The 12,697-nt window shown below is 37.1% G+C and overlaps 3 protein-coding genes across 3 annotated transcripts; 2 read left to right on the plus strand and 1 right to left on the minus strand. All coding sequences in view use genetic code 12, as the record gives it.

The window, feature by feature from the left end:
• Positions 1-461: 461 nt before the first annotated feature.
• KEX2 (kexin) lies at positions 462-3,368 on the plus strand (the record flags this gene model as incomplete). Its single annotated transcript, XM_049326462.1, has 1 exon — positions 462-3,368. The coding sequence occupies one exon, from the start codon at positions 462-464 to the stop codon at positions 3,366-3,368; it is 2,907 nt and encodes a 968-aa protein (XP_049182897.1).
• A 3,696-nt stretch (positions 3,369-7,064) lies between these two features.
• Positions 7,065-8,681, minus strand: KGF56_000055 (uncharacterized protein; the record flags this gene model as incomplete). The annotated part of the gene is made up of 1 exon (XM_049326473.1): positions 7,065-8,681. One exon carries the CDS (start codon positions 8,679-8,681, stop codon positions 7,065-7,067), a length of 1,617 nt encoding a protein of 538 aa, XP_049182898.1.
• A 1,653-nt stretch (positions 8,682-10,334) lies between these two features.
• SEC2 (guanine nucleotide exchange factor) lies at positions 10,335-12,599 on the plus strand (the record flags this gene model as incomplete). Its single annotated transcript, XM_049326484.1, has 1 exon — positions 10,335-12,599. The coding sequence occupies one exon, from the start codon at positions 10,335-10,337 to the stop codon at positions 12,597-12,599; it is 2,265 nt and encodes a 754-aa protein (XP_049182899.1).
• Between the last annotated feature and the right edge of the window lie 98 nt (positions 12,600-12,697).

The raw sequence follows: 12,697 nt of genomic DNA on the forward strand, positions 1-12,697 counted from the left end.
CAAAAAACCCAAACTGGAAAGACTTGGTAGTAGAAGTAGTTTAAGCATATATATGCTACTATTAGCCCATCTCCCTACTCCTACTCCCAAGTTTGAAGGGTGCCTATTACTCTCCTCCTCCTCCTCCTCCTCCTCCTCCTCCTCCTCCTTCTCCCCTTTTCTTCCTTAAACAATAAAAGAATTTAAACCACATTTCCTAAAAGAGAAAAAGATAAAGTGCCAATAGGCTGAGAAAAAGAGCCCTTTGTTTGACGTTGAATTTTATGGACAAAATTACGAGTATTAAATTTTTCGCATTTAAAGAAGGAACCTTTATCCCGAAAGTGGGCGATTAACCTACTAGATTTACACTAGAAGAGCTTATAAAACTCATATACTCATTGCTGTTATTAGAACACCTTTAGTTTGAGTGTTTTCTATTTGACTTTATCTGCTGAAGGAGCCTTTTTGTTTCAGTAGAGATGTTTCCAATAAGGCTATTGCTTTACATATTACTATACCTAGTGTCGCTCACCTATCAAAACTATATACCGCCACGAGACTATAACAAGAACAACTATTTTCTAGTTGAGCTAAACACAACAAATAGTCAAAAACCATTAATAGATTTCATTTCTCAATATCAACAAGACTACAAATTTGAACACCAAGTTGCATCGCTAGATAATTATTACGTATTCAGCATAGACAAGTCACACCCTCATAACTCATTCTTGGGCAACCACAACTCAAACAACTATAACAAGATAAAGAGGGCAACAGGATATGAGGATATTCACGATCATTTGATCAATACGGTTGAATCACTACATATGTTGCACCCCAAATTATTGTCAAAGAGACTCCCCGTATTTATAGAACCAAAAGATGACAATGATGCTTTATCAAATATCCCATCATCAGATAAGGATCAAGCTCATCAAAAGTTGGACTTTATTGCATCTGAATTAGATATTCACGATCCTGAATTCTCTAAGCAATGGCATTTGCTAAACTTGGACTACCCGGGACACGATGTCAATGCAACCGGATTATGGCTTGAAGATGTCTTGGGCCAGGGCATAGTAACCGCAATCGTGGATGACGGATTAGACGCCGAGAGCAACGATTTGAAAGACAACTTCAATGCTAAGGGATCATGGGATTTTAACGACAACACAAATATTCCATTGCCTAGGTTGTTTGATGACTACCATGGAACTAGATGTGCCGGCGAGGTTGCAGCTGTGAAGAACGACGTTTGTGGGATTGGTGTGGCATACAAGTCTCAAGTTGCAGGTATAAGAATTCTCTCTGGTCCCGTTACTGCAGCTGAAGAAGCAGCTGCAATGTGCTATGGATTGGATACAAATGATATATATTCGTGTTCTTGGGGCCCAACCGATGATGGAAAGACTCTAAGTGAACCCGAAGTTGCGGTTAAAAAAGCAATGATTAAAGGAATCCAAGAAGGGAGAGGAAATAAAGGTGCCATTTATGTGTTTGCACTGGGAAACGGTGGTCGGTTCAGCGACTCTTGTAACTTTGATGGTTACACTAATTCAATATATTCAATTACAGTAGGAGCTATAGATTACAAGGGCTTACACCCTGTTTATTCAGAAGCTTGTTCTGCTGTTATGGTAGTGACTTATTCATCAGGTTCCGGTGAACATATTCACACTACAGACATAAAGAGGAAATGCAGTGCATTGCATGGCGGTACCTCAGCAGCAGCACCTTTAGCTAGTGGAATATATTCCCTAGTTCTCGGTGCTAATCCAAACTTAACATGGAGAGACATGCAGTATATTAATGTCTTAAGTGCCGTACCTATTAACGAACAAGATGGTAACTACCAGAAAACGGCATTGGGAAGGTTGTATTCTCATAGATATGGTTATGGTAAGATTGATGCTTATAAGATGGTCGAGTTTGCTAAATCTTGGCAAAATGTAAAGCCCCAGGCTTGGTATTATAGTGATATTGTTGATGTGAATCAACAAATTACTATGAACCATCCCCAACTCAAAGGAAGGGACGAAGGCGACAGTGAACCTTTAAAGATTATCAAATCAACCATAACCGTTACTGAAGAAGACCTCAAAGTTATGAATGTTGAGAAGGTAGAACAAGTAACAATAAAAGTCAATATAAGGTCATCGTTTAGGGGCAGGACTGGTGTTAGATTGATTTCGCCACTGGGTGTGATAAGTGATTTAGCAACATTTAGACCGCTTGATAGCTCACTGCGTGGCTTTAGCAACTGGACGTTTATGTCAGTGGCACACTGGGGGGAATCTGGCTTAGGTGACTGGCAGGTTGAAGTGTTTTCAGATGATTCGAAACAGGACCCAATAGATATTTCTTTTGAAAATTGGCAATTGCGGATATTTGGTGAAAGTATTAACGCAGACATGGCGGAAAAATATGATTTGTTAAAGGACTATGCTGCTGTTAGAAGATCAAGAATCGAGGAGAATAAATCAAAGCAGCCTCAGACTAGTACTACCGATACTACTACTGATGTTGCAGAAACAAGTACTGAGATGGAGGAGGAATCATCATCATCAACACCAACACCAACACCAACAACAACACCAACAACAACACCAACAACAACAACAACTCAACCAAATGAAGAAGAACAAACTACTTCCACTGAGCAATCGGAGACGAGTTCAACTTCCTCCACTGATGTAGAAACCGTATCTGCATCCACTGAAACAGTATCGCCAACAGATAGTCACAATGATGAAAATGATGAGGAGCCAACCGATGAACCAGATGATGGCAAGAATAAACAAGCCTCTAGTAGCCACACAGGACAATACTTCATGGCTATGGCAGTAGTTGGATTTATTGCCGTGTTGTTGATTATGAAATTCACTAAAACACAAGGTTTTAGTCAACGCCGTAGGGGAAGAAGAGATGATTTTGAATTTGATATTATTCCAGGTGAAGACTATACTGATTCCGAAGATGAAGATGAAGATGGTGCCGAGCGCGAAAATAGAAGAAACGAAGACTCTTTTGACTTGGGACAAAGAACTGAGAGGGATATTATTAGACAAGACGATGAGGCTAGAGATAGGCTATTCACTCAGTTCAATGCCGAAACTTTACCTGACTATAATGATGATATGTTCAAGATTGATGGAGACGATGATGAAGATGATAGGTTGAGCAAGAATGATAAAACAAAGAAGAAATCTGTTGCTTTTGAAGATGAGAGTGAGAGAGGAACATTGTTGACGAATGATTCTAATGATTTTGGAAAGAATGAAGGCTCTGCTCTGATTGAAGATAGTGAAAGAGGAGCATTGTTGGCTAATGCTGAAAGAATTGAAAACCTGACTTTGGCCGAAGATAAGAAAAGTGGAGAGTAAATAGACGTTTTGAAGCAATATGAGTTGAATCATGTTTAGAAAAAATGGCATTATAGACTTGAAGGGACGTAAAAAAACTTTATCTTATATTTTTCTTCTTATTATTATTTATATCTTTATTTATGTGATTCAAAATGAAATTGGCTGATTGGTAAGCAGTACTATAGAGATTGCAAGATTGTTAGAAGGCACTAGAATAGAAAGTAAAAAACTTCACCACGTTTTTTTCTAGTAAATAGCTTGCATTCATTTGGACTTTGAGGGAGGTTGAATAGGAAGTTAACTGAATAATTTATATTTCTTTTTTGTAGTAAGAGCAATTTCCATTTTCAGTCGCTACAAAAACTCAAGATACCATGTCTCGCAACAACTCTTGCCACGTAGTGTAGAGAAAACTAAAGTAGAGAGTAACTGCTAAATCCGAATTTCTCATTGAGTTTTTTGTTTTTGGTAATAAAACTTTCTTCTTTCAAAACACAGGTTCGTTACATTATTCCTCTAGATTGTCTATTCACCTGCAAATGATTGTGTTGTTCATGCTTGGGTATATTGTAATAGCCATTATGAAACGTCTTTTTAAAAGGTAAGCCCACACTCTAGCAAAGTCTACTAAATAACATGAATGTGAAGCCTCTATCTGATCTTAGCAAAATACACAAATGGCACACACTATTGTGCCTATTGTGCCTATTGTGCCTTTGTTTCTACCCAAAACGGAAACTTTTTTTGCAGCAAAAAAAAAATTGAAAGAGAGGAAATGCTTTTTTTTGCAACATTTGTGTTGAAATTTACATCACTTTTTTAAACTATGAAGCAGACATATTTAATGTAAAAACACTTGAAAGTCGAAACAGCAAGAAACTTTACTATTTGACGCTGAAGACACATTCTTGAAAAAGTATATAAATAGTCTATGAATCCTTACTTTATTCTGATTTTAAATTGAATCATACAACAAACAATTAACTAACAAACAACTAACTAACAAACAACTAACTAACAAACAATTAACTTGAAAATGGCTGCTCAACAATCGAACAATAACGCTGAAAACTCAACCACAGCTTCTAAAAAGGATGCATCAAAGGATACCTGGTCAAGAAAAGTCAATGGCGGATTCACCTGTGGTAGCTGTACCATCGTTTAGTTGCTTCCTCATTTAAAATGTCATTGGTGTTTATTGAGAAAAAATTAAAATAAACTAAGACACGCTTACAATAGCAAGATAGCGACGTATAAAAATATAAGGAAATATAATTAAATAAGTAAATATAATCAAATATTATCGTTATTTTATTATTTAAGAAGTTCAAGAGGATAGTGGGATCTGATCTCTGGGCGGGTGACTCGATACTTCAATTCTCTCTTGTTGGACATGGCAAAAGGTATTCTTACATTTTTTTTGTCAAGGACTTTTGCTGTACCAGACTTTCTTTTTTTCATTCTTTTTTGTTTCCCTGGCGCTAGTACAAAATTTAGGATAAACCGATTTAATTTGGAGCCGTTTCATTCTAAGTTTTTCATCTTTCAAGCAAAAAAAGACAAACACTTTTGTTTTGCAAAGATAGAAAGGGGATAAACGACAGGAATAGATGATTCTTTTTAAAAGAAATTCTTTTGATAGAGAAATTTGAGAGTAACAGACAGGTGAATAAGTATTACTGAATATGTTTATATCTATATCTCTACTCTATAAAATGAACCCAAAAAATATAAATAAAAACCGATTAACAGGACTATTTGAAGTCTATCCATTAACCAACCAGAACTAAAAGCACATCGCGACTCACCGTCTCTTTTTTCCAATACCAATCTTTACCTATTTTCTAATAGCAAAGCCAAAGATTTCACCAAAGAAAGATCCTTCAAATTTACTTTCGTAAGTTTTAGCGCTAGCTTTGATCTCAGCCATGATTTGAGCTTCTTTTTCTGCTCCTGATAATTTAACTACTGGTGCCATTTTAATATCTATTGTTGATTTGTAATTGTTAGCGTGGAATAACACTAATTCTGAATATTGTTAGTAAATTGAGTTTTCAATGGTATGAACGAGTTCTTTGTTTTAAGAATATAATTGAATATTTATATATCTTTCGGACTTTCTACCGAGAACATGAGTCAGTGTATAAAAGCCTTTTTTTTCTTTTTCTTTTTCTTTTTCTTTTTCCATCGTTCCGTCTAAAAGATAACACCACGAAATCATGAAAGTTGAGAGCAAAAGGAATATAATAGCCCTTAATTGACTCGGGCGTATGGCCCTTTTCTTGCCTTGCATATTTGCTTGGTCTAGCTTTGAGATTAATAATATCGCGCGCTTAATATTTGCATAATATTAACGGAAGAATTAATCCGAACCGTTATATTGTTTTTTGATAGAAAAACTAAAAAAAAAAAGAAATGTTTTTTTATTTTAAAAAATGGCTCATGGGTGAATGGGCTTTGAAAAATATTGATAGTTTTCTTTACCAAAGTGTTGATTCCATGGAATATGTAGAATATACAGTAGTTTGTTCTATACAAGTACTGTGATTTGTAAGTTCACATGGGTTTATGAGGCAATGTCAAGAAGCTCTTCAACATACCTCTGAATTTAATAAAAGGCTATTTGATTTTTCTTTTTCTTTTTTTTTTTTTTTTTTTAAAAAAAATTGAATAAGAGGCGGAACCTTCTGTTGTATGTTGCAACGGTTTTTCTCACGCGGCATTACTTGTCCAATCAGGCATCTGAAAAGAAGAAGAAGCCGTATATGTGTTACACCAACACTATTGAGCGAAGCGAGATAGTGGAACAGCATTGACTGTCACCAACACTATTGAGCAAAGCGAGATAGTGGAACAGCATTGACTGTCACCGACACTAGCTGTTACCGATGTTAAAAAAAGATACACTGTGATGTTCTCTTTTTTACCATATCAAGCAAATTTCAGGACAAGCCTTAGTAACACTAAATGTTTGTGTAGAGATATGCAATTTTACAATGTAGCCACCATTTGAAAGAATTTCAATTTAACCACTACTCTCCTCTTTCAGTGCTCTCTTTCTCTTTCGAGTGCTCTCTTTCTATATCGACTGCTCGATAGTGTCGGTGGCAGCTAGTGTGCTCCACTATATCGCTCTGCTCGATAGTGTCGTACGAAGTTGCGCTGGTGATGGCTGCGTGAGTCATACTTTCCATTTTCTTTTTTTTTTTTTCTTTTTTTGCAACAGTTGGTTTTCGGAGTTTCGGATTGAAGGAAAGCAAGCATCGACAAAATTGGAGTGTATGGCTGTTAGTTTGCACGCTCGCACGCTTATCGCGAGCTTATCTCGTTAGGTTTGACCATCCTTTCGGCCGAGCTGATAAACGATGGAGCCCTCTGATATGGAGAAAGTAACATTGTACAGTGTATATCAAATGTAGTGAAGGGTAAAACTGATGTCAAGATTGATTATCTATTTTTAGAGGAGGAAGGTGTTGCTAGTGCAAAAAAGAAAAACAAAGAGGTGAAGAAGAGACGGTGAAGAGGTGGTGAAGAGGTGGTGAAGAGGCGGTGAAGAGGTGAGATAGTGTAGTGAAATTGCGCAAAAAAATGACGAATTGGTATTTAGATGACTCCAAGTTAACAACCATATGATAGTTGCGGCTACCATCATATGCTTTTCTTATTGAAATTGGTTCATTTATTCTTCTCTCCAAGCTATATAATACTCAAGAGCTACAAAGAGTTTGGCATTTCACATCTAATCTTCAGCGTAAACCAATCACGCAACCTATCATTTGCCGGAGTCACTGTCAATCCCAGCAGCTTATCACTCGATGGGCTACTGCTACTACTATTTAAAAACAAACATTCTTGTTTAATCCCGATATATTTTATCCTGGGATTGAAATTGAGGTAGTATAATGCAACATGTTGGACTTTGAGCCATTTATCGAATACAGTAGGATGAACCATCCCTAAACCTAAATTAGGTGCTCCACCTGCTTCATTGCCAATGATTTCCAAGTACTTTAGATTTTTTTGTGTCCTTAATAATTCACCCAAGTATTCTTTACTCTCAAAATAATCATCATCATACTTGTTTTTTGTTGGGAAACTTTCAATTCTTAAACTAGTTAGATCTAAGCACGCTAACATTTTGTAGTACTCATGTATGCCAAAATCATGATAATTGCCATTTCCATTATAAACATTACCCAGGACTACGTCTAGGGATAGTTTTCTGAGGGTGGTTTTATGATGGCTTGCAATGATTTCTATAACACTTATTGGTAAGTACATTTCCCCATCAATGCCCCCATTATTATTATTATTATTGTTGTTGTTGTTGTTGTTGTTGTTGCTATTGGTATTTTCGTAATCCCTTGTATAGATCGTTAGATCTAGTGCCTTCAAAGGTGGGATAGTTTTACATACAGTTTTAAGGATATCAATTCGAACTGGTATATTGAGCGATAGTTCCTGTAAATTGGTCAAGTAGGGAGCTATTGTTTCAATTATTGTTCCTCTTTGTCTACCATTATCATTCCAGTTGTCAATATTCCTAACGATTCTTCTGATTTGTAGGAATTTTAAATTGGACAAATTCACCGAGCGTATCAATATATTACCATCATTTGCTGTAAATGGCATATCCATAAGCGATAAACTTGTCATATTGGGCAAATACTGCAACTTGCTTTTAACAAACAAAGTTTCTATTTCTAAACCATAGTCCGAGTTTCTCTGTTCCAAATCAATAAAATTAGGTCTACAATTCAGACCCGAGAATGCCAATGCATTGAGATTTTTACTAACCTTTGCAGGATCGTTAACATTGATCAAGAGATTATTTACCAACCTCAATATTTTTGCCGAGTTCTGGAATGGAGTTACTTGAAAATTGGTAATATTGGGAAAATTAAAATACTCATAATAATCAACAACATACATCTCGTTACTGGTGTGATCGTGTCTGTAACCTAGTTCGTGTAAATAATTGGTAAACTTGAGATTCAAGATTAACTTATTCATCCTCTCCTTTCTAGGTAACCTCGACAAAAACTCTAATCGGAAGTTTTCACTTGTCCAAATTAAACAACTCAAGTGGTTCAATTTTTGGAAAAATAGCATCAACGAGTCATTAATGTCATTGGTGTACATATTCACCGAATCGGGCATATGTAAACACTTGAATGACCTGACAACTGGCGCTTGACTTTGTTTATTGAAAGTATTAAGAAACTTTTTCAAATTGAAAGCACTATTGATATAAGTTTGATCAACTGTGGGGAACTCAGTGTCAAATATGTTGAAGTTTGTATCAATTGTTATATTCTTGTATAGTCGCATTTTACAATGGTCATATATTGTCTTGCTTCCAGCCCTCATTAGATTTAAACAATCAAATTGAGATAAATGGGATATGATTGTTTCAAGTATCTCCAGCGGTAGGCTTTTAAGTTGGAAAGAAGGGGGGGAGGAGTCACTAGTCAGATTTGCTCTGTCAGCTAGTGGTAAGCTAAAAGGAACCTCATACGTTTCGTTTTCAAAGGTGCTTTGGTGAAGCCAATTATGCTGTTGAATGGGAGACTTGCTATATCCAATTGGAGTATTGATTGAGTATATGAAACCGTTAACTAGATTGCTCATGGTAAGTGGACTTTTGCTTGTCTTGCTTGTTTTGTATTTCCCTGTCTTTTTCCCTGAATTTTTCCCTGAATTTTTGCCTCCTTTATACCAATCACCTAAACCAACTCATACCTTTGACCAAACTAATAGAGTATTGCTGATGAGCATTAATTAGCATAACCTTATAACTCTGCCTCGAGATGTAGGTATACACTTGGTAGCATGTCATATGGTAGCATGTAATTAATAATATATGAATATATATATATTTTTTTTGTGGGGAAAGGCGGCAATGCAACACTATCGAGAAGAGCGAGATAGTGTTGTAATAAGCTATTGGGAAGTAGTGTCGACACTATCGAGCAGAGCGAGAGAGTGTTGTAATAAGCTACTGAGTGTTGTATAATAAGCTATTGAGTGTTGTAATAAGCTACTGAGTGATGGAATAAACTACTGAGTGTTGTAATAAACTACTGAGTGTTGTAATAAGCTACTGAGTGTTGTAATAAGCTACTGAGTGTTGCTCCACTATCTCGCTCCGCTCGATAGTGTCGCGTCTCGCTCTGCTCGATAGTGTCGCGTCTCGCTCTGCTCGATAGTGTCGCGTCTCGCTCTGCTCGATAGTGTCGCGTCTCGCTCTGCTCGATAGTGTCGCGTCTCGCTCTGCTCGATAGTAAAGCTGATGTGGTCATGGACTAGAACTGCCAAAACTGCGATCCAGTTTATATTTGTGTAGTCACACGTTGATATGTCCTATCAGTATAGCTTGGATTACTCTATTACTATACAATAGTTCAAAGTTATATACGATTGACAATCGTACAATATATACGCTATAGAGCAGAGCGAGATAATGTCAGTGTTCTCCACTATCGAGCGAAGCGAGTTTGTGGAAATTGTGGAGTCTCGCTTTGCTCGATGGTGGCAGCTAGTGTTGGCAGCAGCTAGTGTCGACTTTCTAGCAGGATTACTTAAACCGTCGTTACGTTTTGATTAGTTAATAGTAATTAGTCAGTGTAGTGACACTATCGAGCGAAGCGAGATTGTGGAGATTGTGGAGTTTCGCTTCGCTCGATGGTGGCAGCTAGTGTCAGTGGCAGATAGTTTGCTCCACTATCTCGCTTCGCTCGATGGTGGCAGCTAGTGTGCTCCACTATCTCGCTTCGCTCGATGGTGTTGGCTCGATAGTGTTGGCTCGATAGTGTCGGCTCAACAGTGTCAGCGGCGTATCGTTTCAGTGCGCAGGCGAAAAAATAAATTATCAAAGATCATAAGAAAAAGATCAATATCAAATAAGTAATCATTAATTGTACAAGGTGAGATAATCCAGTGAGGGGTCTTTGTATGTGGGCCATTGCCTGAAGGTTGTTAGTAATGGAAACAGAAGCAATACAAGAGGATTTTGAGAAAAGACTAGCCGAAGAAGTTGGTCACTTATCGACTAAACTTGTTACTGCGGTGAACAAACAGGTTGAATTAGAAGAAACGGTTTTACAGCTACGTAAGCAACTACATGCACTCAATGAGAGAAACAAGGCTTTGATCAAGAGCGAGGAAAGTTACAAGTTGATTTTGCCTAAATACATAGAGCTTCAGGATGAGTATAAGGAGGTCAACATCAAGAAACAGGTTGCTGAAACAGAAAATAAGAAACTCAAGGGAGAAGTTGAAGATTTAACAGCTTCCTTGTTCGACGAGGCCAATACTATGGTTTCTAATGCCTCTAGAGAGACACACAACTTCAAGGTTAAAAATAGAAAATTGTACGAGGAGATTGACGAGAAGAATATCATAATAAGCAATTTGCAAGAACAGTTGCAGGATTTGAAACAGATGTTTTTAAAGATTGAAGACCAACAGCGATTGATGCAACATACCGCCACCACCGCTGTGAGTACTCCTCAAAACGAAGAAGACTCGCAATTCGACAAGAGTGAAGGTGAAACTATGGCAACGACAGATGACAATGACCATAGCAACAAATTCCAGTTGCAACAGATATTGGCTGATACGTTGTATTCACCACAGATTATGGCCATGAGATTTGATTTGAATAATTTTAATAAGGACTTTAAGGGTTTTGTATATACTTTGATCAAGCCAGATTTCCAACTAGACTTGACCCATTTGAAGAACTTGATATATTTTAAAAACATATGGCTGGATGAAATCGAAAATGCAATGACTTATATTCCTTCATTGCCACAAACTACTATTTTGAATCGATGGCAAAAGAGCAAAATTTTCTGGGGGTGCTTGATTGATGGAAGGGTATCCATCGAACCTATTAAGGGATTTCATGAACATTTAAAGACGAATGGGAATAACAAAGTGAGCGATGATTTGTTATCCATCGCTATACGAGAACCATGCAGTTTCTGTGGGGAATTTAGAAGTGAGAATTACAGCCATTGCCGATTGCATTATTATAAGATGTATGAAATTGACGAAGGTATAGTTGCTTCGTATCCTCTATGCAACTTTTGTGTGATCAAGTTGAGGAATTTATGTGATTTTTTTGCCAAGGTGAGGTTAATAAAGTCTAATATTTTCAAGTTGCAGCAAAACAATGCTTTTGAGGAATATGCACATGTACCAACGGCGACCTCAAATTTTTACAAGAGGTCCAATTCAAGCCTGCACACTATGACAACAAATGTATTATCTATGACTTCAACGTCTACTACTGCTTCTGTAACAACAAATGTTTCTAATACCGCTTCTGCGCAGCCACCACCTCCTGCTAGTGATTTTATTAATGGTCATGTGCATGGAATTGAGTTGGACGAAAATGAGGAATCCAAACTAATTAAAATATATCTTATGTTAACACTTATAAGGTTGAAAATATTCTGGAGTAAATTGGGTATATGGGATAATATTGACCAAATCAACGAAATCAATTTGGATGGAATCAACTATGAAATTTTTATACACTTGTTACCTGATTCTAAGAGGAAAAAAGTCCACCATAGTGTCCCCACCACTCCACGACAATTTGAGAGACAGCGAACAGTGGGTGACGTAGCAAGGAGTAATGAACGTTCACCACATAAAGTTGAGAGTAATAAGGATTCATTTAGTGCTACTGAGGAATATAGCAAAACATCTCAAGAAGAAGAAGAAGAAGAACGACAACAAAAGGGCAAGAAAAGTGTAGTTGAAAATGACGTATCGAAACCAAGTACAGAAACCAGAGTGTCTCTGTTGTCAAGACCCAAAAATGTACAAGACAGAATCAATTCCCTTAATGCTCAGGCGAATCAGAAACCAGTTCAACCTACAATCAGTAGCGATACTACAAGAATTGTTGGCACTGCAAATACACCTAATGCTAGACGTGGCGCTGATTCTGTACCACAGCCAAGAAACAAAGTTGAGGTACCAATAATAACGGCCATTGATGATAATGGACAAACTGAGGAGTCTCTGGATGCGTCTGCTCAAAGTTCAAGTACGGAATGCTCAAAAAAAGGTAAGCAGGGACAAAATAAGAAGAATGGAGGTGGCACAGATGTCTCCAGTGAATTGACAAGAGCCAAATCTAAAAGTAAACTGTTTAAGGAAAAAATGGACAAGGATTTAAATGAGACATTGGAGATGTTAGCAGAGAATTTAGAGAGTTCGAATGTAATCTGAAAAGTAAAAAGAGAATAAGAACTAGTAAAATAGTAAGAGAGCTCTGTATTGGTGTTTTTTCTCTATGCGACACTATCTACACTGACTAACTCTCATCA

The sequence above is a fragment of the Candida oxycetoniae genome (assembly GCF_023343755.2).
Source record: "Candida oxycetoniae strain CBS 10844 chromosome Unknown scaffold44, whole genome shotgun sequence".
In the NCBI taxonomy this organism is placed as follows: Eukaryota; Fungi; Ascomycota; class Pichiomycetes; order Serinales; family Debaryomycetaceae; genus Lodderomyces; species Lodderomyces oxycetoniae.